This window comes from Grampus griseus (genome assembly GCF_964374135.1).
Source record: "Grampus griseus genome assembly, chromosome: 4".
NCBI classification, from domain to species: domain Eukaryota; kingdom Metazoa; phylum Chordata; class Mammalia; order Artiodactyla; family Delphinidae; genus Grampus; species Grampus griseus.
This window is the reverse complement of record NC_138997.1, coordinates 58,306,435-58,331,603: the sequence shown is the minus strand read 5'-3', so window position 1 is coordinate 58,331,603 and position 25,169 is coordinate 58,306,435. Positions and strand designations below refer to the sequence as shown.

Sequence of the window (25,169 nt, the reverse complement as noted above, 5' to 3'; positions counted from 1 at the left end):
AAATAAAAGCTCCTTGAAGGTTGTGTTCTCATACTTCCGTAGCCTCAACACAGTAAGTACTCAGAAATAAATGCTTAATGTTAATGATTTTTCCCTGTTACTTTTTAATCTTTTGCTTCCAGATGGAGAACTTAATGTTCTAGATGATATTTTGACTGAAGTACCAGAACAGGACGATGAACTCTATAATCCAGAGAGTGAACAAGATAAAAATGAGAAAAAGGGTATGTAAGATTTCTATTTTTGTTAAAATAGCAAAGTAGAGATCAGTTTCTTAAGAAAGAGTCTTTGCTTTTGTACTTATTCCTTGAGGCACTTACCACCAAAAGCACAATCATGAGAAGCAGTGGTACCCAATTCCATGTGAATGAGAGTAATATGTTTTTTTCCAAACGCGTGAAATGTCTCATGTATTTATTCCAGTGTTTGAAAGCTGTGTTTTCTTTATGATTAACTTTGGAGTAAAGGTATTTCAGAAAACATTTTAAAGAAGTGAGGCTTTTATTCTCTTATGTATTTACCTGTTAAACTTTGGTGAAATAAGTCTAATACCCAAATTCTTATATATATTTTTTTCATTGTATTTTTAAGGTTCAAAAAGAAAAAGTGACCGAATGGAATCTACTGACACAAAGCGACAAAAGCCTTCTGTTCATTCAAGACAATTGATTTCTAAGCCACTGAGCTCATCAGTTAGCAATAACAAAAGAATGGTTAGTACAAAAGGAAAGTCAGTCACAGAGTATAAAAATGAGGAATATCAAAGATCTGAAAGAAACAAACGTCTAGAAGCTGATCGGAAGATTCGTTTGTCAAGCAGTGCCTCCAGAGAATCTTATAAGAGTCAATCTGAGAAAACATGTCTGCGGAAAAGGGATCCTGAAAGGAGGGTCAAATCCCCTACACCAGATGGTTCTGAGGTAGTAAATATTATTGCAGATATAATACAGAAAGCAGTTCTTTTTGAGGCTAGAACTATTTATTCACTCTGACCTTGTCTGTTATATGACTGCTGATTCCCTTTTTCTTTAAACATCAGAGAATTGGGCTTGAAGTGGATAGACGTGCAAGCAGATCCAGCCAGTCTTCCAAGGAGGAAGTGAACTCTGAAGAATATGGCTCTGACCATGAGACTGGCAGCAGTGGTTCTTCTGATGAGCAAGGCAACAACACTGAGAATGAGGAGGAAGGGGTGGAAGATGTGGAGGAAGATGAAGAAGTAGAAGAAGATGCAGAGGAAGATGAAGAGGTGGATGATGATGGAGAGGAGGAAGAGGAGGAAGAAGAAGAGGAAGAGGAGGAGGAGGAGGAAGAGGAGGAGGAGGAAGAAGAAGAATATGAACAGGATGAGAGAGACCAGAAGGAAGAGGGAAATGATTATGACACCCGGAGTGAGGCTAGCGACTCCGATTCTGAATCTGTTTCCTTCACGGATGGGTCTGTCAGATCTGGTTCAGGAACAGATGGATCAGGTACTAATTTTTATATGTAAAGATTTGTCTTTTTTTTTTTAATTGTTTTTTTTCTTGAACATGTTTAAATTGAATTATAAAATTTTTGAGGCAATGGGGGGGATGTTAGTAAGACTGTCCTGTGATTTTTTTTTTAATAGTGTGCTTTTGAGTATTATAAATGCACTTGAATAAGATTTACATATCTTAGTAAAGGCATTTCCCAGCTACAAATTGATTGTATTATAAATACACTAGTCTGATTGTTTCTCTATAAGGAAATGTATTTGAGGTTTTAATGTTATAAATTCTTAGATTTCCATACTAGTCAACAACAGCTTATTTAAACACTGATGTACTTGAAGTATATTCATATGGAACCTGTCTGCTAGCTATTAAAATATTTTCATGTTAAATGCCTCTAGATTTCCATCATGTGGCAACAGAAACCAAAATAACTTTCTTTTTCTCTTGGGAGCACAAACTTTTCTTTCATTTTTGTACCTGTGGGTTGACTGACGGGCAGGGTCTCCAGAGGGCTGGGTGTAAAGGTACCAGATGGAAAATAAGAGTATAAAATTATTGTGGAGAGACTGGGTAAGAGGCATCTTGGGTCATTCCTTCAATGCTACATGCCCTGCCACTTTATCTGACCCATGAGACTTGAATATGAGAATGGTAGGTAGTTGCAGTCATTAGACTGAGGGAGCCCTCTTTTGGGGGAAGTTCAGAGGGTAGAGCAACGAGAGGCCAGGGTACTTAGAGACCGCTGGTCACTCTGTGATGATTATACTCATGGCTGTCTTATGTAAAGATGCAGCCAGATCTCCTACATAGGCCAAATGTACTAAATATTGGAATACAAGAAAAATTCTATTCTTTTGATATATATGATAGTTAAATGTCATTATTATAGAATTTTATCATTTTAGTGTAGTACATTGTTAGTAAATCATATTTTTGGTATAGTGTAAATGATAAGAGCAAATGACCAGGTATTTTCTAATTGGCAGCTGAAGTGCTTCTAGCCTTTTGCTCACTAGAGTTTTAGGTTTGGGAGTTTAGATAGGTTTTGACAGGGGGCTAAAGAGTTAAACTGAATAGATGAGTAGGGTTTGATATAAAAAAAAAACTTGTGGAATCTTTAATTCTACTATCCCATCATACTTTTTGCAAACTGATGGGATATACGTTTTGTAATTTATGATAATGAATAGAGAACAAAAATTGCATTGGCAATATGAATGAATGTTCATTTATTGTGGAGAATGTGTCAAACCTGTAAAAGTAGGGAACATTTTATTATAGGAATCTTCTTTTTGGTGTCCCTGTTAAGAACGATATTTCTTAGACTTGAACGTTTATCCTGTTTAAGTCAAACGAGGGAGACATATAAATACGTAGGGCCTGAAATAATGTATATTTTTAATAAATTCCTAGATGCTGATACTTAACAAGATACTTATTCATACTTTATGTTTTTTGTGGATTAGACATTTCAGATTGAATGGTAGCCAATAGTTTTATAAAACCTGGATATTAAAACTGTTAAGAGACTTACTGTTATAAAAGAGATACCTGCCTGGAACTCTTACTTTCCATGTTAAAGGAAAATTTGTGGCTTTTCTTTGGAAGAGCTCTTATGTGGAACATTTTTTAAAGACTGTATTTAGTATGCAGGACATTATTATTTTTATTTTGGAGTGGTTTCTCTTTATAATAATGTGTGAGAGAAAAACGGGGTGGATCTGGAACTCCACCAGAGGTAAAAAATGTTTTTAAAGATTTTTAAATACAAGGGATCACAGTTTAGTTTTTGTGTCTTGAATTTTCTAGATTCCAGTTTATTTTACCTTATTTTTTCTCAAAATTTCAGTAATTTCCTTATAAAAGTGACATACTTGGTGGTTGTTAAAGGTTTGTTTGTTAGATGACTTTCTTTTTTTTTTTGCGGTATGCGGGCCTCTCACTATTGTGGCCTCTCCTGTTGCGGAGCGCAGGCTCCGGACGTGCAGGCTTAGCGGCCATGGCTTACGGGCCCAGCCGCTCCGTGCCATGTGGGATCTTCCCGGACCAGGGCACGAACCTGTTCCCTGCATTGGCAGGCAGACTCTCAACCACTGCGCCACCAGGGAAGCCCTCAATTGTTATTTTGACCTGAGAATAATAGTCGGGAGAGGAGATCATAAACTTAAGAGCAGTGAAGGTTATTTATACAAAAAAGATAATAAATTCTTGGAGATTTTTCATGGTAATGCTATATTTAACATTACATAAAAATTGTTGGGCGAGATCTTACTTCTGCTTCTATTATATTTCCTGCATCTTTTTTAAAAAAAATAAATTTATTTATTTATTTTTGGCTGTGTTGGGTCTTCATTGCTGTGCGCGGGCTTTCTCTAGTTGCTGCGAGCAGGGACTGCTCTTCATTGCAGTGCATGGGCTTCTCGTTGTGGTGGCTTCTCCTTTTGTGGGGCACGGGCTCTAGGCAAGTGAGCTCGGTGGTGCATGGGTTCTAGAGCGCAGCCTCAGTGGTTGTGGCGCATGGGCTTAGTTGCTCTGCGGCATGTGGGATCTTCCCGGACCAGGGCTTGAACCCGTGTCCCCTGCACTGGCAGGTGGATTATTAACCACTCCACCACCAGGGAAGTCCCTGCATCATCTTGGTGAGAGATTCTTTTAGTACTTAGAACCGTAAAGTATTATTTTTAAACAGCAGCAAGAGATATATTACCTTTGTCATCAATTTATAATGCTTAGATCCCTAACTATTCAAAGAGGAAAAGAATAAAAGAAACATGCTAGAATTTTTGAAAGAAATAATTAAAAAAATTTTTTTTAAAGTTATTTTTCTAATCTCTTTCATGTACATGTCATACTCATTGATTCAGTGAATTCAGTTCCTTCTGTGTGCCAAACACTATATAAGAATGTGTAGTCAGTGAACAAAACAGACATAGATGAGAAAGAGATTTGGAATATGACAAAAACTCCTGTTATCTGTTTGGACGAGATTCTCAGTCATTTTATACTAAAAGGCTTCAGTCTATTCTCTTGAAGTCTTATAGTTTACCCTGAGGGAGAGGATTTTAAAACTTAAAGGTCAGGTATCATTCAAGGCCAACAAACCTGTAAATAAATGCTTTTCTCTATAGCTAGTTATATAAATTTCATTATGTTCCCAAGTTGCTAGCTTTAAATGGGCCTGGCTTTGAAGTTGTGCCAATATGTACTGCTTTGCCTTTCCTTTTTGCCTTAAGTTAGGAAAATCAGCATCATTTACAAGCTTCTTGTTAACATCTATTTGCAGAAGGAATTAGTAGTAAATTACAAAGGGAAAAATGCTTAAACTAAAAGCATTTTTTAAAACTCCTTGGAGTTTTCCATCTTAAACTAGTTTAAACCTAGAATCCCCTTTCAAGAATAGAAGTAAAATATCTTTTCTATTCTCTTGCTCATGGCTTGTACTTTCAAGTTAGAAACTAGGTTCTGCCACTCAGGAACTGTGGGACCCTAGCCAAGTTGCCTAACCACACCACTAAGTTGAGGTTTCCTTTTCTGTAAATGAGAATAATGGGTATTATGTATCTCATGAGTTTGTTATGAGGATTAAAGGAAATAATTTATTTAAAGCTTTTAAAATAGGACTTTGTATGAAAGATCATTGATTATTATTTTTCAACATTCTGTTAACTTTTATAAAAATAAGTATATGCATTTTCTCCCATCATATTCCTTCTAGCTGAAAAGTAAAGGTGCTTATAGTGGTGTAATTAAAATACCAACAGAGACAGGAGAGTCTAATTCCATTTTAGGCCCTCATTTATATGCTTCCAAATTAAGCCTGAAATGGTTCTTATAGGTAATGCAAAAAAACCTCTTCTGTCTACTGAAGATTCCCAGCTTTTTAATAGAAATACATAGACTATCGCTGAGATTTTAGAGATAAATTTTAAATTGAATTTGAAAATAAGCAGTAATTCAGGAAGGAAGTGGTCAGGAAGAATGGAATTGAAGATACAAAAGCAAGCAGTGGCAACCAGAAGGGAGTCGCTAATTTACTATAGTGTAATTTAAAAAAAAAAATTGAAAGGCTTTGGGTTCTGGGGTTCATCAGACATCTAAGATAGAATCAGAGTTGGAATTGTGATGAAGAATGATAGTATACTTTTTAAAAAGAGGACTGAAAACAGTGGTACTTGGTTCATAGAAGGGAACACTGTAAATTTAATTGAAAGAAAAGTTGTGTTTGCTTTGCAGAATTTTTTTCTCTTTTAAAACTTTAAGACCTTTTATATATAGGATAAGTAGTTCTTAATTATAGCTGTGTATTTTTATTTGATTAAAGTTGGTGGGAGAAATAACAAAATGTCCTTAGTATTTGAACAGTGTCTGAATTGGAACATCTTAGGAAATTGAGGGGGTCAGGAAGGATTAGTAATGAATAATACTTAGGGATTATGCAAAATCCAGATGCATGGTGATACATTCTTGTTTGACTAACGGTACCTATATTGTAATGTTTTTAAGAATCTTGTCTGAATTCTTTTTTAGATGAGAAAAAGAAGGAAAGGAAGAGAGCTAGAGGCATATCTCCTATTGTTTTTGATAGAAGTGGAAGCTCTGCATCAGAGTCATATGCAGGTATTCTCATTTTATTTGTGATCATATCTGACTGATTCTAATGTAATCTGCTGTAAAAAGTGTGTGGAGGCTGTAGTTTAGCGTGAACTTGTTAATATTCATTAGTATTGATTTCTGGCATGTTCAGTGTAATAAATCTAGAGGAAACTAAGCTTTTTCTTATTATTTTAATCCTGTTCTGTTACTGCTTAAGTGGAATTTCACTTTTTTTTTTCTTGGAAGATGATGATTCAGTGACTAGTTTTCTGAGTGAGAAACTGTTCAAATATTTTTAAAAACATCCAAACAACCCAAAAAGCAAAACACTCGTACACATTGAGAAGTATTTTTTTTTGTGTGTGTGGGTGCGCCAGGAAGAATAATTTGTCTTGAATGAGAACTTTATGTGACAAGACTGTAGAAATTTTGTCTTATCTCTATTAAAGCTCAATCTGAACAAATGTACTTTGGCTAAATACAGGTTCAGAAAAGAAGCATGAGAAATTATCATCTTCCGTTCGTGCTGTCCGAAAAGGTATCATTTAAATTTGAAATTGTTTTCATTGCATGCTTCCTTAAAAGTCATTATTTTGCCTTATTGGTTCTCCATTAATAGTTGGTTTTAATGTAGTAATGTTCTGATATATTACATTAAGGGAAAAAAAATAATTTAGTCTTACACAGAGCTCCATGTTCACTTCTTACTGGGTATCTTTTAGAACAGTAGCGGACATTTTAGGACATCTTAACAGTTTTTGGACAGAGTGGATGGTATATATATTTTAGTAGCATAATGGTCTATTAGTAAATTTTAAATGATTAATGTGATAAAGATCTATAAAATTTATAGCCATTTTCACACTTAAAAATATGGATCTGATATATTAGAACATTACTATATTAGGTTTGCCTTCTTGCAAAATGCTGGTGTCTTTCTTAGCTTTGCTTTATTATGTGTTGTGGCTTAGCTTTCTAGGTTGAATGGGTGATTATGAATTTAAAAAGTTTAGCTGGGTTTTGGAGGGCTGATTTCAGTTAGTACAACTTATATCCCTCTGTGTGATAATGGCCTCTGTTTAATCAATTTGGATTTCTTTTTTTCAGATCAAACCAGTAAACTCAAATATGTCCTACAGGATGCGAGATTTTTTCTCATAAAGAGTAACAACCATGAGAATGTGTCCCTTGCCAAAGCTAAGGTATTAGCATCAGTTCTGTTGAAATATCCTAATCTTGAAAATTTAAATGTGAAGGTGGACTTGAGTATCACTTGAGTACATGACATACTGTAATTTTCATTAAAGCTTTAGAGATCCATAGTCCAGTTGCCATGTAGGGTCTGCTTTTTTGACTGGTTAGGCAACCTAGTAGTAATTTGAGTTTTCTTTTAAATCTTTTGAAGATGAGTTTAGAAGTAAAAATATTCGGTATTTGAAGAATATATAATTATACGTTGTACTGAAAAAGCCGTGTTTCTTTGGATTTTTGTGTTTCTATACTCAATTGCTAGTTTATTATACTAATAAATTTTATAAAGTTTTTTTAGTTAACCAGTTTTGTTTTATATTGCTGCTTGTTTTACACCTTGAGATTTTCTTGAATTCTTTTCCGGAGAGTTTCTTTTACTTTTAGAAGTAAGATCACTTGGATTTAGAAGAAAAGGGAAGAGTTAGTTTTAGTTTAAAGCCCCATCCTGGGCTTTACAAAAGGGATATGCCCAGTTGCTATAGGATGTCGTAAGGTTAATTTTTTAAAAAATGTTTTTGTTACAAAAATGCATCTACTTTTTATACCAACTATTCTAATATTTTTGTATTTTTGTTTTAAGAGAGTTTCTACTGACTTTGAGAAAGTTAAAATTACGCATTTTTTAAACTGTATTTCTGTCAATATTAATAATCCTATATTTCTAACTTAAGTTGAGGGTTACCCACTAAATTTTACAGATGGAAGGAATAATACACTAAATAGTGGACGTTTATTCTGTTCTTTAGCTGGAGTGGATTTAGGCAGAAGTAGTTAAGCACCTAGTGAGAATGAGGTCTAGTATGTATCAGCAGATTAAACTGAATTAGAGGTTCTGGTTTACATTACCATTCCTGCCTCTTAATCTTTCATGATCAAAGAATTGTTTAAAATGCTTTGGAAATAATAACTATGTTCCAGCTCAACATAAAACACAGGTCTCTTCAGTCAAACTATTGATACATGAAAATTTGAACTTAAATAGAAAGAAGAGAGAAATGCTAGAAACTTGACAGAAATTCTTCACTTATGGATTTATTAACATGATCATTTTTAATTATTTGGTTAGTCACAGTTTTTAAAGAAAAAAATGTACACATTGTGATTCACCTTCAAACAAAATGTTTTTACCACAGTAAATGGTTCTGATTTTAAATTGTAGGTGATTGTTTCTATTATCTAAAATTCTAGCCCATATGATTTGATTGCCCCCTGTCCCCATGTGTTTACTAGTTGTTTTAATGATTTTGTTAAGGTTGGTAATTTTCTCCATATTTTTCCCAAGTTTTTAATAGATTATTCCATTATTTTGACATACATTATTCATAAATGTCCTATGAATAAATAGGACATTTATTCATTATAGCTTATTGGTAACCTTGGTCTTCTGCAAATGTAATTGGAAACATCAAAGATTTACATTAATTTCAATCTTTGATCTTTACATCATTTATATAGGGTGTATGGTCTACACTGCCAGTAAATGAGAAGAAATTAAATGCTGCATTCAGATCTGCAAGGAGTGTTATCTTAATATTTTCTGTGAGAGAGAGTGGAAAATTTCAAGGTAAGAGTAAAAATAATTTGGATATGTAAAAACATTAATTATATTTGCATCTATATATTATGTTGTGATTTATTCCCCTAGGATTTGCAAGACTTTCTTCAGAATCACACCATGGAGGATCTCCTATACATTGGGTGCTTCCAGCAGGAATGAATGCTAAAATGCTGGGAGGCGTCTTTAAAATTGACTGGATTTGCAGGTAAATTACACACTTCAGTGTAGATAATTAAAGTTGCTCTTGTTTTGAATGGGCTACCAGTTGAGAATAATGTTAAAACTCCACAGTTATTTAGTTTTAATTTATTATTCTAATTATTTTCCCCCTTATTTTGGTGTCATTCCTAGGCTGATTGGGATCTATAGAGTTTATTTAACAATGTTAAAAGTAAAAGTAACATTAATATGCTTAGATTGTATTGTTCACCACCTTTATAATGTAATGTAGAATGCATAGGGCAAAGATTTATTTAGTCAAGAGTTTTATGTATTTCATTTGTTCTCTGCATTAGTATTATGGCAGTAAATTTACAAATCAGACAGTTGCTTATGTTATTAGCACATGTTTATGTTTAGTGATTTAACATGCCATTTTATTACTGTGGAGTGGGAAAATAGTCACCCTTTGACTTGGCTAATATAACATTTTGGAGGTGACTAATTTAGTTGTGAACAAGTAGTGTTTAAGGAAGTTAGCAAATCATGTTAGTTGGCATTGTGACCTTTTGAAACTGCAGTAGTTAAGATTTAAATGTTTGTTAGAAAAGTAGACTTACTTTGAAATCTGAGTTATTTACCACTTTTTTTGTCCTTACTGAACGATTGTACATTGTTTTAAAAAATGATTAAAGAAGTCAATTTAGATGATACAGAGAGACTTAACACTTCAGCAAATGGATAGTCTCTTGTCGAGAACTGCAAAATGGGGCAGAAGGCAGAAAGCTTTTATAGGATAAATAATAAAGAATAAGAAACAGACAAGAAAATATCTGATTAGATGGGGCCACACAGTCAACCTTCTTTGGGATGAGGAAGCCCAGAGTTGGCTTGGCGTTTGGGGATTGACTGACTGGATATATTGCATTTCTGGTCAAGTGGAGCATTTACAGGGACATGAAAGTTATCTAAGTTTCAGTTTGCTGGCTTAGCACCTTGGACAGGAGTGGCTCCATCTTGGGCTTAGAAAGCTATTTCAACAATATGAAAAGCTAATTATTTAAGTGAACTTTATATGGCATACACAAATCTACTACCTGTAAAATTAACTTTAGCTAAATAAGAATTACCTGAAAGGGACCATATGGATTTTTTTGTATCATTAAGTCGGCTTAGGTGGATTTTTGATGAGGATAGAGGAATTGGATAAGAAAGAAAAATGCTGTTCATATTCAGAAGGCAAAGTAGCACAAAGAAGAGACATGAAATCAGAAACCATGGGGTGGGGGGTGTGAGTGGGGTGTGTGGATGGGATAGGGAACCACCTTTTTAATAAAGCAGATAGTCATTAAAGAGAAGAACAAAAGGCAAAGATGGGTAGTAATGTGGGCCAGCCTAAGGAGTTAAACCTTTGCTGTGGGACAGTGAGGAACTATGAAAATGGGCAGTGATACAGTAGAGATAGTGTATTAAGTTGATGTTTAATAGAGTAGCAAAAAGCTATATGCGCATATAAATATATCACCATTATTCATCCAGTAATTACTTTTTTTTTAATAAATTTATTTTTACATTTGGCTGTGTTGTGTTTTCGTTGCTGCAGGCGGGCTTTCTCTAGTTGCGGCTAGCAGGGGTTACTCTTTGTTGCGGTGCGCGGGCTCTTCATTGCGGTGGTTTCTCTTGTCATGGAGCGCGGCCTCTAGGCGCGCAGACTTCAATAGATGTGGCACTTGGGCTCAGTAGTTGTGGCTTGCAGGCTCTAGAGCACAGGCTTAGTAGTTGTGGCGCATGGGCTCAGTTTCTCTGCGGCTTGTGGGATCTTCCCAGACCAGGGTTCGAACCCATGTGCCCTGCATTGGCAGGGGGACTCTCAACCACTGTGCCACTAGGGAAGCCCCCTGTCATTACTTTCTATAGGGAAAAATTAGAAGCAATCTAAATTCTCTCATAGGAAATTGGTTAAGTAAATTATGGTTTGTCACTTAAATGTAATACACAAAAATAATTGTCCATGTGATAACATGGAAAGATACAACAAATGAAAGGATACATAATTATAATGTTGGAATGCATTGTTAGGGTGGTGAGACTATAGATGATATTCCCATACTCCACTGTGCCCAGGGTTTTAAAATACAGATTTATAGTTCTTAATTTCTAAAGTTAAATCATAGTCAAAATTATAAAATTTTAAAATCTGGTGGCAGTTTATAGGGAAGACAAGGTGCCAATTATTTCTTAGCAGAGATAGACATTTTTACTTAATTTTTTGGATGGATAACTGTAAAGGCCAAAGGAGAGATTTGTTAAGTCTATGGTTTAATGACTAGAAACATTATTGGTGTCACTGGAAAATATTTGGAAGTGATGCTTTTTTAGGAGAAAAATAATTACCCAGTTTTAGATTGGTGGTAGCAAATTTTATTTTGAATGTTGCTTGTTTTGTGAACCTTCATTTTCAGATTATTGATAAGGAAATTTGTTTCTTAATTTTAGAAGATGAGTTTAATTTATTCACAGATTATCGTCTTAATTTTCTTCTTCATTGACTTACTGGCTCTTTTACTAACTCATTTGAAATATATATAGCTAGCATCAGAAGATAGGTACAAACCCAAATAGTCCATTCTGCTAAGATTTTGTGTAAAATTTTGTGTAGTAATGTTTTTTATTACTGTTAAGTAAGTTTTTGGTTTACCTGGAAAAGAATATTCTTAATTAAAAAAAAAAACTAACTTTATTTTTAAATACTCATAAGTGCGTTAAAGAGTAATATTAAAATACTTCAGAGTTCTGAGGGGGCACGTGTTCTTATTACATTGACATTTCTTTGAGTAAGTCACTTGAACTCTTAGTTTTCTGTGTGAAATGAGAATTACATTTGACCTTCAGTGTTAAAAGGATGAAACTTTAATAAATACAAACCCTGAAGGCTTTGCTATCAGTAATAGTAACTGCTATTAATATATTTTCTTTTCAGATATGATAGTTATTAGAGTTTTATTTAAGCACCTTTTGGATTTAATAATAACTAGCCTTAAGTTTTTTGAGGTGTGGTCCCTGGATCACCTGCATCAGTAGTATCTGATTATTAAAATGCAGAATCGTTACATGCACCTCAAACCTGTAGGCACACCGGAGTTTAAAACTAGATGGTGCATGGTAGCAGATAGGAAAGGAGGCATTAAAAAGTGACTTAAGTTGCTGCTGGGAGTTAGGTCAAAGTAAGGCTAAAATCTATAGAATGTCATTCAACCAGAATTAAATCTACTGACTATATTGTATTTTAACCTCACCCCTTTCTTGTCCATTCCAGATAACCCATTTCTCTTTTCTTTCATGGTTTCTCGATATTATTCCTTTTAGTTTTAATGACCAAAACAGCTGTCAGTACGTAAGAGCCTCTGTACAGTTTCATGTTCTTTTGTTAAATATGCCCCATTTTCTAAGCTCCTTAAGTCAGAGAATCACTGCCATGTTACCTAGGGTACTCACAGTAAAGACAGTCATCTCTAGGCTTTTTCATTACATGTCTGCTCAAAAGCTGATTTTTAGGATGCCTGCTCTATAATTGTGATGACCACAGATGTGCAGTTTCTCTTAGTCTTAATCTGAGCCCTGTTTTTCCTAAGGCCTCATAGTTCTCTGTGCTTTTCAGTCTGGGATTAATTTGTCGAAACAGTGGGCAGAGGTCTCTAGAATCTAGTTAGAACCAGTGCTACCAAAGAATTTTAACCCTAAGTGACTCAAACAGCTCAACATACACCTTTTTTTTTGGACCTAGGGTATTCCATTGCTAATGTTTAAATAACAGTGGTAACTCTGTACAATAATAATTTGTAACCGTCCTGCACTTTCGTAGTTGTAGGTTATTTATTCCTTTCCGTAACCTTTTTTTAACTGGCAACTGAGAGGAAAAATCTGAGAAGCTATTAAAGTACAGTTTTAACTATAGATCTGCATCTGGATATTCTAGGCTTTTGATATGGACTTATTCTAGCTTAATGATAGTCTCTTTCCCCCTGCCTTCCCTGTAAAGGGTGTGTGTGTGTGTGTGTGTGTGTGTGTGTGTGTGTGTGTGTGTGTGTGTGTGTGTGTGTGTGTGTGTGTGTGTGTGTGTGTGTGTATGTAGATACATACACACATGTTTTTATGTATGTATATACACTATTGAACCACTCTCGATGTGTGAGGTAAGATGTCTTTAAGGTGAGGAATCCAGTAGTAGTACCTAGTAGGCATTTCTGTACACTCTGCCCATTTCTCCCATACATTCACATCACCACCACCACAGATCATGCCACCTTGATACTTTAATTTTAGATATATTTCTCTTTTCCTGTAAATGTCGAAATATTTTCTGAGGTTTAAAAATAGTTGTGTAAAATTTGGGAGTTTAATATTCATCTTTAAGAAAATTCACATAAGGTTAGAATAAATGGTTATATAGCTGGTCCACTGGACCAGGTTATTTGCTTGTATTTTTTCTTCTCCATTATGTCTTTGCTCAGGTCCTTTTCATTGCTTCAAATGTAACCCTGCCTTACCTCTCTACATACGGCTTTTCCTGAGTCACTTTTCTTTCAGGCTTATCCCATATGCCACCTTTTCCAGGAAGCATTTTCTGATTGTTTTTCTTTCTTTCCAAAATACATATGACCATGCACATTAAAAATAAAACTTCTGTACTCTATTTATGGTACCCATTCTTTTACAAAATAATTGTGTGTGCTTGTTTACTCTCTGATAAAAGCTGTGGAAGAAAGGTTAGGAATGCAGGCTCTTTATTTTATTCATCTTTGTATGTCTTTTGAGTAGTTTCATTTATATTGTATATATGTGTATATATATATAATCTTTAATTAAAGCATTTACTTAATTTGGTATTACTTTATGCACAAATAGATGAAACCTTATTGAATGATGTTAATTTTCGATTTTTTTTTTGACAAGTTCTTATGTGTCATGTTTGTGTTCAGTGTTGTGCTGGGTTGATAAAGAACTATAAAAATACAGGGTATCTTTTTTTAGCTTGGTGAGACCATTTTGCCCTATGGCTCAGCTTAGAGCCAGAGTTTGTTTAAATTATTTAGGTATAGCACTGTAGTGTAAGTGAAGGGCATAATTAATACATGCAAATATAGGAATTTATGAATAAAAACATTTGTGTTGTCAAGAGCCATTCCATGTGTGGTGGGGAGTATTGCCTTATCAAAAGGTGGGAGGACATTTGAATCTGGGAAAGCAGCCCTGAACCAAGGATAGGGGGCATGTATTTTCATTTGGTATTAACTGCCTGGTTAAGCTTCATCTCTTTGTGATCAGTTATTAAAAAATACAAGATTTTTAGGGGCTTCCCTGGTTGCGCAGTGGTTGAGAATCCGCCTGCCGATGCAGGGGACACGGGTTTGAGCCCTGGACCGGGAAGATTCCACATGCCGCAGAGCAACTAAGCCTGTGCGCTACAACTACTGAAGCCCGCATGCCTGGAGCCTGTGCTCCACAATGAGAGAGGCCACTGCATTGAGAAGCCCGCTCATGGCAACGAACAGTAGCCCCCACTCACCACAACTAGAGAAAAGCCCGCGTGCAGCAACAAAGACCCAACGCAGCCAAAAAAAAAATAAATTTATTAAAAAAAAAACAAAAGATTTTTAGTACACAGAAGCAAGAAATATGCTAAACATTTGATATGTTATTTCATATGTAGACTGCTTAAAACAAGTATGAAGAAGGTGGTGATATCCTTGTTTATAAGATGAAGAAACTCAGGCTCAGAGAAGCTGAGAGATAGCTGGGATTAAACCCCAAACTGTCTTGGTTTCTTAAGCGTATTGTTTAGCTTTTTTAAATTTTGAGAACACCTGAGAATGTGGAAAGAGTGTGTCTCTGAAGGGGGCTCCCTTTCTGGGGAATAAGCTCTATCAGTCTTAAATTTTAGTCATATTTAAATCATGATTAACATAGGAATTCACTACTAAAGTAGTATAAGGATTCTGCAAAGTAATGTAATTAATATTACTTTGTATTTAGGCGTGAATTACCCTTCACTAAGTCGGCTCATCTCACCAATCCTTGGAATGAACATAAGCCAGTAAAGATCGGACGTGATGGACAGGTTTGTTGTTTTAATTGATTCTTTAAAAAACATATTTAATCAACCCTTTTAGAGATCTTTATTGAAGGATATTCTAAAACCATTTTTGATTGAATTTGTGGGAAAGATGAAGGGAAAATATTCTTATTTGGAGTTTGTGATTACTGTGATTTTGATTGATTAATCTGACTTCCGTTAATGTTGAAAGGTAGCTTTATATGGTACTTCATTAATACAATTGAAGGAAAAGTTTTCAAAGAGAATTGGCATGATTTTTACATGCTTTTTCATTATGTTATTACTGTTTGACAGATTCTGAACTTTGTATAATATATTTTAGAAATGCCATTTAATGTCTTTGCTGAAGTTTTCTGAGTAGAAGGAAGCTTTATGAAAAGGAGATAAGTATGTGTAGTCAGGTTTTCAAATCTGCAAATGAAATTAAAAGTGTGCCGTGACTTAAACCCAAACCTGTGAACCTTACGGTTTCTACATGTAATTTTGAACCAGGTTTTCATTGCTCCTAAGTGAAAATATTGGTAATTGAAAATAAAACTTAATTTTAAAAAGTCTGTAGATTAGTCTGTTTTTCTAGTTAATATAATGTATTTAAGTGCATTTAGCAATTTATTATTATGAAAATTGTTGACACACTAACACGTTTTTCCTCCACTGTATTGAGATGGATGACTTTGTCCTGATACTTCTGTGTTTTGCACAAAGAAATATTCCTTTGTTGCAGAGGGAGATTGTCACAGACTTTTTGTATAGTTAACGTTGGAGATTCTACACTTTTAATTTTTCCCCTTATATAAATATGTGAAACACTTTTAAAAGGTTTTTTAGAAACCTTTCAAGGAAATTTATCGGAATCTCATACGATCATCAGCCTTGGGAAGGAAGCCTCCAAGTCAATCTGTTTTTGTTCTTGTACATCAGGAAAATACAAGTCTATTGAAAGTTTCTCCTTTTTTTTCATCTTGTAAATTACTACTTTCCTATTCTAGGAAATTGAACTTGAATGTGGAACCCAGCTTTGTCTTCTATTTCCCCCTGATGAAAGTATTGACTTGTATCAGGTCATTCATAAAATGCGTCACAAGAGAAGAATGCATTCTCAGCCCCGGTCAAGAGGACGTCCATCCCGTCGAGAACCAGTCCGGGATGTGGGAAGGTTAGAAACGTTCTTTGGACTGATAATAGGCACATGTATCAGAATAACATGATGGAGGAATGTGATTCGTCAAAAGTTTGTCCTGCGGTAAAGAAGAAAGAGAAAATCCTCAAATCAAGCTGCATGGACTAGTTTGTGGCTTCATTGAGGATTTCACATGGTCATCTTGGTCTCAGTCATTTTTCAAGAGGAAAATGGGGATCTTTCCTTATGCAGAAAAAATTATCTGCTAAAGAGTGATAACCAGTTTAGATTAGATAATAATCTGATAATACAATGTATACCGAAATGAGGTAGGCCTTTGTTGCTAAGAACAGGCTAGAAAGGAGGAAGAGGAGGAAGTCTTTATTTGCAAAAATTGTTAATATTTTGTAAAAAGCCTTTTCTTTCAGGTGTGTCTCTGGATAAGCCTTATCAGATATGGGACTTTTATAAAGGATCACTAATATTTTTTCAGAAGATGACGCCTCATTTAGAGGATAAAATATTTTAAGTTATTTTGATATTCAAGAGGAGCATTATTGGGACTGTTTCAGATTTTACCATCGTGATGTGTTAACCCCATTGTCAAATATTGTCTAACTTGTACCCAGTGAATTCACACATCTTGCTGAGCTTCTGAAAACAATAGGTTCTTTCCAAAGGGGATCAAGTGGCCCTGGGAGACCCGGCAACAAACCAAAAAGAAGGGCTGTTGCTGTGTCTGTTTACAGCTTTTCCAGATGCTGGCAGTACCTGTGGACTTAAAGTGTTTTTTAGAGGATCGCCATGGTTATTGATCACTACTTATGAACTAAACAGCATTTTCCAGGAAAAGGGGGTTTAACTTGTTACAGAATTGGAGAAGTCTTTGCAAAGGACTGATATATGCCCTTCTACCCAACACCTTCCCCTGTATAGATTTGCATACAGCTAAATCTAAAATATTCTGCTAAAGACTGTTGGATGTGTGGTTGATGGGATGAAACCTTTGGTTAAGTTTCCTTTTGGTGGAAACATCCTGTGGTAGGTACAGATAATCCAACAAGAGTCCCCATTTCTTTGAGCTTAAGAAGGACACTGTCAAGTAGGTAGGAGGAAACCTGGCAGAGCCCCCTTATTTTTGGCCTAAAAGGACTGAGCACCAAGATGTCTTTTGAAGTTTTAAGCTAAGAGGTTTCCAGTGCAATACAGTACATACAAGTGAAGTTTTTACCTCAGTTTTGCAATGGACTGTAAACTATACTTACACTACACCTTCTCTCAAGCCTGCCAGGGCCTCCATATTTGTATGTGGCTTACAGCTTAAAGTCAGTAGTTGGACTACTTTATGAACTGTTACTATCATGTTTTATACCGGTCGTAAATGCACTCCCCAAACTACAAGAAAGCGGTATGTTTATTTTTTTAAACCAGCTTTTAATTTTCTTAGTCTTATTTATTGTAGATGCAACTGTTTTTATTCTGTTGGGGGGCTTGGGTTTGTTGCAGCTTTGTAGTTTGAGTGAACTTGTGTTGCAAAAGTTAATGAAAACAGTTAATATGCAGAGAAATAGCTGGAAAACTAGTGATACCAGGTTATTATGGAGTTTTTTACATTAAGGGTAAAAAGGTGTATTTATTATTACCTTAAAAACTTGGATTTTTGTTTTTCTTTTGTGTAGCTCTTTATTAAATGCTAAGTAAAATGAAGTGTATTTAATGATGTATTTACATTAACCATTGAGATTTATGGAAGATAGTGAAGAGCAGCCCTCTGCAGATAGTAAAGTTGTCACCTTCTAAAGAATACACTTTGAACTCGTTTTATGAACTCTGTTAAAACTCTGCCCCATTACGTGCCAGTTTTATTTTAAGGCATTGTCTCTGGAAAACATTCCCATAATTCCTAAATGTTATTAACTTTAGAAATTGGTTTTTCAAAGTATTAAGATTTTCAAAACTTTTCTGTAAAGTCACGTTTAATTATCAAATTTTCTGTATGATCATGTGAAAAGTGTAATTTTGTGCAAAGCAGAAGAAAAATATTTAAGAAATTCTTAATTTTCTTTAGACTTAGCCTAAAATGACATTAATACGTTTAAATATATAGATTTTAGAATTACCTGTTGTGTAATGATGATAGTTTTTTTTCCCCTTTCTTTTACCTGAATGGAGACTTTATTTGGGAAAGTGTTTTGTTAAACTGGATATTTATATTAGTTTGAGGGCAGCTTATTTACTTTTGTTTAGATTACTAAAATGTGATGTACGTATTTTGAGCAGGTTACTCTTTGCAAGTGCCTCGTCATAGCATGAGGATTACAGAGAATATCTATTCCAGCGATACATCTAAGGATTGGTGTATAGTAATTACTTTGAGGAATTAGAATTTAGGAATTTTAAGGTATTTGCTCACCAAAAATGAGGGTGTTATTTTAAAGGAAATAATGAGCTTTTTTGTGTGCTTATTTCTGTCAGAAACACTTGCTTTGCTGTTTGTTCTCCCAGCAGTTTTTGGTTTAATTTCTAATGTGTCTAATTTGTGTAGGCGTCGACCAGAAGATTATGATATTCATAACAGCAGAAAGAAACCAAGGATTGACTATGCCCCTGAGTTTCATCAGAGACCAGGTTAATATTTTATAATCCTGCAGATATTTGACTTGAAATTATTAAAAACAACAACAACACAAACTTCTATCATGACCCTATAGTTTTAAAAGTGAGAAAACTTTAGGATGCAACTACTTAAACCTTAGGAAATTATTAATCACATAGTAATTCCTCTTCTTTGTTAAGGTTGTTTATTCTAGTGTGACTCATTATCATAATCTGTTAATTATCTGAAATTACTAATTTATCATTATTGCACTTGTGCTTTTAAGATTAAATGTAGTTAGGGAAAGCAGTGATCTTACACTGTATTAAGCTTTTTATTCCCTTTGATACTTAGTATTTCATGTGTATACAGCTTTAAATGGAAACGGAAATAATGCTGTATTTTTCTAAATAAAAATACCTTTGACATCATTTTTTTAGAGAGGAATGGGGAATGCTTGGTTTAATCTAAAAGCAGCTTTTCAGTTAGTCTTTCCCTTACTGGAATTGAAAAAGGCAAAGTGTATTTAAGAGAAGATACTTAAAACAGTCAGTGATACACGTATAAAAATTAGGCAGTTTGGAAGTTGGTGTTAGCGTTACAGCACTGTATGTGGCAAGTGGCTTGATAAGCCTCATTCTTCTCCAAAATGGGATATTCCAGAGAGTAAAATTAAATTTTTCCCCAGTAACTTGGCCACTCAGATTTTTTTACATTTTTATTTTACTGAGTACTTATGAAAAGGAGGGAGAATATTTCTCTTATTACCATGGTTCTTTCACTTATTGATAAAATGTATATATCTTCATTTTTGCAACTTTTGTTAATTTTGCTTTTCTCCCTGTACGTTTGCATTTTTTAAAACTATGGTTGACTTAGCAAGACTTGTGTATACTCAAGGTAGAGGTAAACATTTGTTTTAAGGAAGCCCTATTACGGTGTCCTCAAGATAATTCCTCTGCCCTTACCTTCCTTACGGTGCAGCATGAAGAAATTTCTGTCTAGCAAGAAGTGGGGTGTGAATTTAGAAGATCCATATGAAAATCTCTCTAGCAGTTTATAATTCTGTGATATCAGTAAGTTATTTAGTTACTTTTATCATGTAATCTGAGAAGAAAATCTGAAAATGGAATAATACAATAATAGCATCACTATTATTACATGGGAAGAATTGAATTGAGTGGTAAGGAAGGTTTAATTATAATGCCATAATAAAAAACATATATTTGATATACTAAAATGCTTGATGTTTAAACAGGGTATTTAAAGGATCCACGATACCAGGAAGTAGATAGGTAAGTTGGGTTCACTCTTGCTTAGTTTTGAATTACATTCTTGGAACTGGTTTATGAATTACCTGAATTTAGTTTCACAAATCTTATTCCCAACAGACGGTTTTCAGGAGTTCGCCGAGATGTGTTTTTAAATGGGGTAAGCATCTCACTTTTTAAATTTAATGTACATAAAATCTGTATATGATTTATAACTTCTGGGCATTTTATTTATTTATTAACATTATCATCTTTCATTTTAGTCCTACAATGATTATGTGAGGGAATTTCATAACATGGGACCACCACCACCTTGGCAAGGAATGGTTTGTATTATTCTGTTTTTGCAAGTTATTTAACTTCATTTGCAGTTCCATACATTTTGAGTGCTTACTTGGAATATGATTGTTACAGTTACCCATTAGTAGACTTAAAATACGTATCTTTGGTGATATATACTTGCATGCTGTTTTTAAAACTAAAGGCTAATGAATGATTTGATTTATATTAATAGTACCGGCTTAATTGATGAGTATTATGATCTATTATTGTAGTGGCTAGTAGTGCAAACTCTTCGGGGTTCAAATACCTTCCCTTCTCAACTCTGACCTTGGACAAGTTTCATAATATATTTTTTTCTTATAGCTTTCCTTATCTGTAAAACTCGATAAGCATCCATTCATTCTTTGGCTCATCAAACTAATATTTAGAACCTACTCTTTGCAGGCACTGTGCTTGCTCTGGGTATATGTTGGTGAATAAATTGGGCATTATGTCTATCCTTTTATGGCTTAAAATTTAATGGAATAGTCATTAATATCATTTAATGTCAACCTCAGGATTGTCAAGAAGCTAAATATACAAAATACAAGTTAAGTTTGCCTGACCCTAATATTCAGTAAATTCTCTATATTAAATAAGGTTAATTAAACCCTATTCCTAAACTTTAATTTTTTTTCCTTTCTTTAAGAAAACTGGATATTCTTCTTAGAATATCTCTTAAGGTATTGAGGATAGCTGAAGCATTAATCCCTAAAAAATAAAAAAACTTGGAAATTTAAGTAGTTCTGATTGTTTCTTACCTTTTTTATCTTAAATGCTGCCTGTAATGTGGCATTTCCATCTGACTTTTGTTTCACTTAGTTACTCTGTACAGATAGATGAATTATGAGGTTACTTTCCTTTAGATTCTATGAAATTAAAGAAAATATTTAATAATATTATCTTGGCGCTAATTAGGGGGAGAAGTACCTTTGATTTTCCATTATTTTATAATGGCATTTAAAAGTTCATTAGCCCCTGAGTTTTTTTTTTTTTTAAGAATACATTTGTACATAGTGGTTAAGATGACTGATTCTAGAGCCAGAATGCCTGATGTTGTGTCTAACTTCCACCCCTTTACTAGCAGTGTGATCTTAAGCAGGTTACTTAACCATTTGGTGCCTCAGTTTCCCTTTTGTAAACTAGGATTACGTAATAGTACCTATCTGTAGGGTTGCTGTGAGAATTAAATGAGCCATGTAAAGTGCTTAGGACAGTGCCTGATCCATAGTAATCACTGTGTAGTGAGGGCTCGCTGTTTTTATTAGTATGTAAATGGTATGTATAAATGTTAAATTTTGGAAGATATGTAATTAGAGAGTTTATTACACACATTTTCAACAAGCAAATAAAGAGGGTATTTTGACGAATCCTAATGCCATCAAAGTAAACGGCTTGTACAGAGTAAATTATTTGTTTGGGATGGGTGGTTTGGATAGGGGAATTCTAAGAATGGTTTGTTTACAAGGATGTTTGGTAGATGCTTATGGAAGTGGTTTTCTTTTTTTAGACTCCTTATCCTGGAATGGAACAACCTCCACACCATCCTTACTATCAGCACCATGCTCCACCTCCTCAAGCTCATCCCCCCTACTCAGGACATCACCCAGTACCACATGAAGCAAGATACAGAGATAAACGAGTAGTAAGTGAATGAGAAGGCAGAAGTATGAGGGAACTACTTAGAATTCTGTAGATAATTTGAATGTGAGGGATACCAGATTATGTTGAGTGGTAGACGGTTTCACATTCTTATTGAAGGCTGTTTTTGAAGGAATTCACAACTTGTTTTTATTAAAAATGGCTAGTTTCTTTGATTATTTAAGCAGACTATATTTGAGTTTGAGATTTCTGGGTCTTCAGTATAGTAGTTGGGCTTAGTTTATTAAATGTTATACACACACACACACACGATGACTCTGTGCTGGGCCACATAAACATCCTTTTATCTTCCCACATGATGAAGAGCATGCATATCTGAGAGGACCAGTCAGAGCAGGAGTTTCCTAGCCTATCTTTGAGATACTTTCATCTGTCATTTATTTCCTTATCCTCATAAAGATACTAATCCTTCAAAATAAAGTCATACTAGGATCTTTAATGTTCGGTTAAACAATTTGAGAATACTAATTGACTAATAGACTTTAATTTAATAGTGGTTTTTTTTTTTCAGTCACAGAAGAAGACATATACAGCCTATATGTATGATGAAATCTTAGTTGACTAGCTGGATTGTGTTTTTAAAAATGCCTTTTGTAAATGATCATATTTTCAAAAGAAGTTTTTCTGAGATTGCTTTATCAAAATGTACTTTTAAACAAGTTCTATTTCTGTTGTAGCTTTTTTGTTAGTATATATGTATATATTTCATACTTAGGTAATATTCACATATTTATTATATGTGAAAGGTAGTGTGAATTGTTTTTGAACCTTATATTCTATATATTTAAGCTGACTTTTGAAGAGACCAATTTCAGTAAGTAAAGAATTGAGAACTAAGAGTAGAAATCTAGAGCAGGGGTCAAGTTTAGAAATATCCACGGTAACAACCTTGCACCTCAGTTGCTTATCTTACCCTTCGTTGTCCTCCTCAACCTTTTGTGTATTATTAGCTCTGTGTGGAATAGACTACAATCTTACTGCAGTACATATTTTCTTAAAATTCTGTCAAATTCCACAAATTGTCATTAACAATGATTCAGTCTGAAAAAAATCAGGAATGGAAGAATTCTTAATTTCACCTTTAGAGGGCAGAGTTGGTTTGGTTTAGTTTGTAGACTCAGGAGGAAAAATAAGTAGAGCTCACCTGTTGCAGAAAAACATTGATGACATTTAGCGTAGTTGACAGCATGTATTGATGTATTTATTGATCATGTGGTTGATGGTCATCAGGTGATTATTTTGGCATAAATCTTACTAAAGGGATTGGATGGAGAAATCATCAAAGTTAAATAGAAAACTGCATGAAGTGATTTTTTAATGAGATTTGAATAATCCTCTGTTGTAGGTGTCTAATTAGTAAGACATCAAAATCCTTTCTCTAAACAATGTCAGAATTACATTCTGTGAATTAATAGGGCATTTCTTCAGATTCTTTCTCTACAATGAAGGGACACATAAATTCCATTTGATTTTTGACATACCTTACCCATTTCTTACCTTTTCTAGCATGATTATGATATGAGGGTGGATGATTTCCTTCGTCGAACACAAGCTGTTGTCAGTGGTCGGAGAAGTAGACCTCGTGAAAGAGATCGGGAGCGAGAGCGAGACCGCCCTAGAGATAACAGAAGAGACAGAGAACGAGATAGAGGACGTGATAGAGAAAGAGAAAGAGAGCGATTATGTGATCGGGACAGAGACCGAGGGGAGAGAGGTCGATATAGAAGATAATGTGCTTTTGGAAGCACTGATTGTTTAAAAATAAAAAGAATCTTGTATTTTTCTTTTTGTGTGTGTTTACAAGTAGTAAATTTATTTTCAGCTGTCTACTTAAAGTTCATTGTGTAGAAGGATTTATTATGACCCTCTTTGTTCCAAGCATGCAGTATAATAAGAACTGGAAAAACTCAAATCCTCCAAAAAATGCACAGTTGACAATTTGAGTTGAGACTTTTATTGGGGCAGAATGGAACAGTCCAAGAATGTAGATATTGATTCAGTCTCCATAAATGTTCACCTACATATAGTATGTTCATCCTAGAGTTATTTTTTGTTTTCTTTCTTTTGAATCTTGATGGATGACTGCCACAATATTTTGCTTTGATGTATTTCTAAATGTAGGTGCACACGGTTCAGTAAAAATAATGCTGCTATCAAGTATGCAAATATTGAAATATGATGGTTTGACTGTATGGCAGTGTTGTAGCAGCCTCTTGGTTTTTCCTTTTTTTTAATCTTAAAAAAAGTCACTTTTTATGTTTCTTCTGTCTTCAATGATGACAGCAATATTAAGAAGACATTGCTATCTAATTTTTAGTCTTTTTAGATAAAAAATTCCTATGTTCAGTAGCATGGTTGATGCTATTGTTTAGCCTTCCCCTCCAAACTGTATACATTGGCTTGGAATGTTCACAACTTGCGTGTGTGGCAGCGGAAGATAATTCCCATATTCTACATTGCTACTGTTTTGTATAAAATAAATTGGTAAAGATTGACACTTATGTCTTGTATTTCTTTCTTGTCTGTATGCAAGTTTGTTTCCTTATATATTAGTGGACATAAAAGAATGCTTTGTGTTCAGGAATTGTGGGAACCCCATTTGTCTCTTTTTGCATATTTTATCAGAAATGATTAACTTACGTCAATTATATTAAAAGCTTACTTATATTTCTAATATAAGAACTAATGGTACACAGTGGAGTTTCGTTAGTATTTTGGTTAAGTATTCATCTGATAACATTTTTGGATCTCCTCTGATTACAGGATTGTTTTTTCAGGTTTTGTGTTGGTTTGTGTGTAACTTTGATAAGTTAGCAACTTTAGGTATTTTCTATTTTACTTTTAGAATACACTTTTAAAATTTAGCCCTCTTATAGTTACTTATTTTAAGTTAATCAAGTTAATCATCAATCCCTCTCAGTAATAACAAGCTGTATAAAATACAGTTTATGAGAGTTTTTTTTGTACTTTATTTTGAGTTATACCTATAGTTTTGGCCTTTGTTATGTTGAATATTTAAATATTTGGGATATTTGACCACATTTT

General features: G+C 34.3%; 1 protein-coding gene across 2 annotated transcripts in view; it reads left to right on the top strand.

Annotated features, from left to right (window-relative positions):
* Window positions 1-24,619, top strand: part of YTHDC1 (YTH N6-methyladenosine RNA binding protein C1) — a 34,685-nt gene extending 10,066 nt beyond the window's left edge. Inside the window, exons 2-17 of one of the 2 annotated variants that reach the window (XM_082653226.1) lie at window positions 123-224; window positions 592-920; window positions 1,040-1,472; window positions 6,006-6,095; window positions 6,556-6,609; window positions 7,179-7,273; window positions 8,778-8,886; window positions 8,968-9,085; window positions 15,073-15,157; window positions 16,144-16,310; window positions 18,820-18,902; window positions 20,129-20,165; window positions 20,238-20,301; window positions 20,405-20,467; window positions 21,973-22,107; window positions 23,631-24,619. In XM_082653226.1, coding sequence (XP_082509352.1) covers window positions 123-224; window positions 592-920; window positions 1,040-1,472; window positions 6,006-6,095; window positions 6,556-6,609; window positions 7,179-7,273; window positions 8,778-8,886; window positions 8,968-9,085; window positions 15,073-15,157; window positions 16,144-16,310; window positions 18,820-18,902; window positions 20,129-20,165; window positions 20,238-20,301; window positions 20,405-20,467; window positions 21,973-22,107; window positions 23,631-23,855 — 2,189 coding nt within the window. In that variant the 3' untranslated portion in view covers window positions 23,856-24,619. The remainder of the gene's footprint in view (window positions 1-122; window positions 225-591; window positions 921-1,039; window positions 1,473-6,005; window positions 6,096-6,555; window positions 6,610-7,178; window positions 7,274-8,777; window positions 8,887-8,967; window positions 9,086-15,072; window positions 15,158-16,143; window positions 16,311-18,819; window positions 18,903-20,128; window positions 20,166-20,237; window positions 20,302-20,404; window positions 20,468-21,972; window positions 22,108-23,630) is intronic. The other variant, XM_082653227.1, reaches the window with a different exon arrangement.
* Window positions 24,620-25,169: the final 550 nt, after the last annotated feature.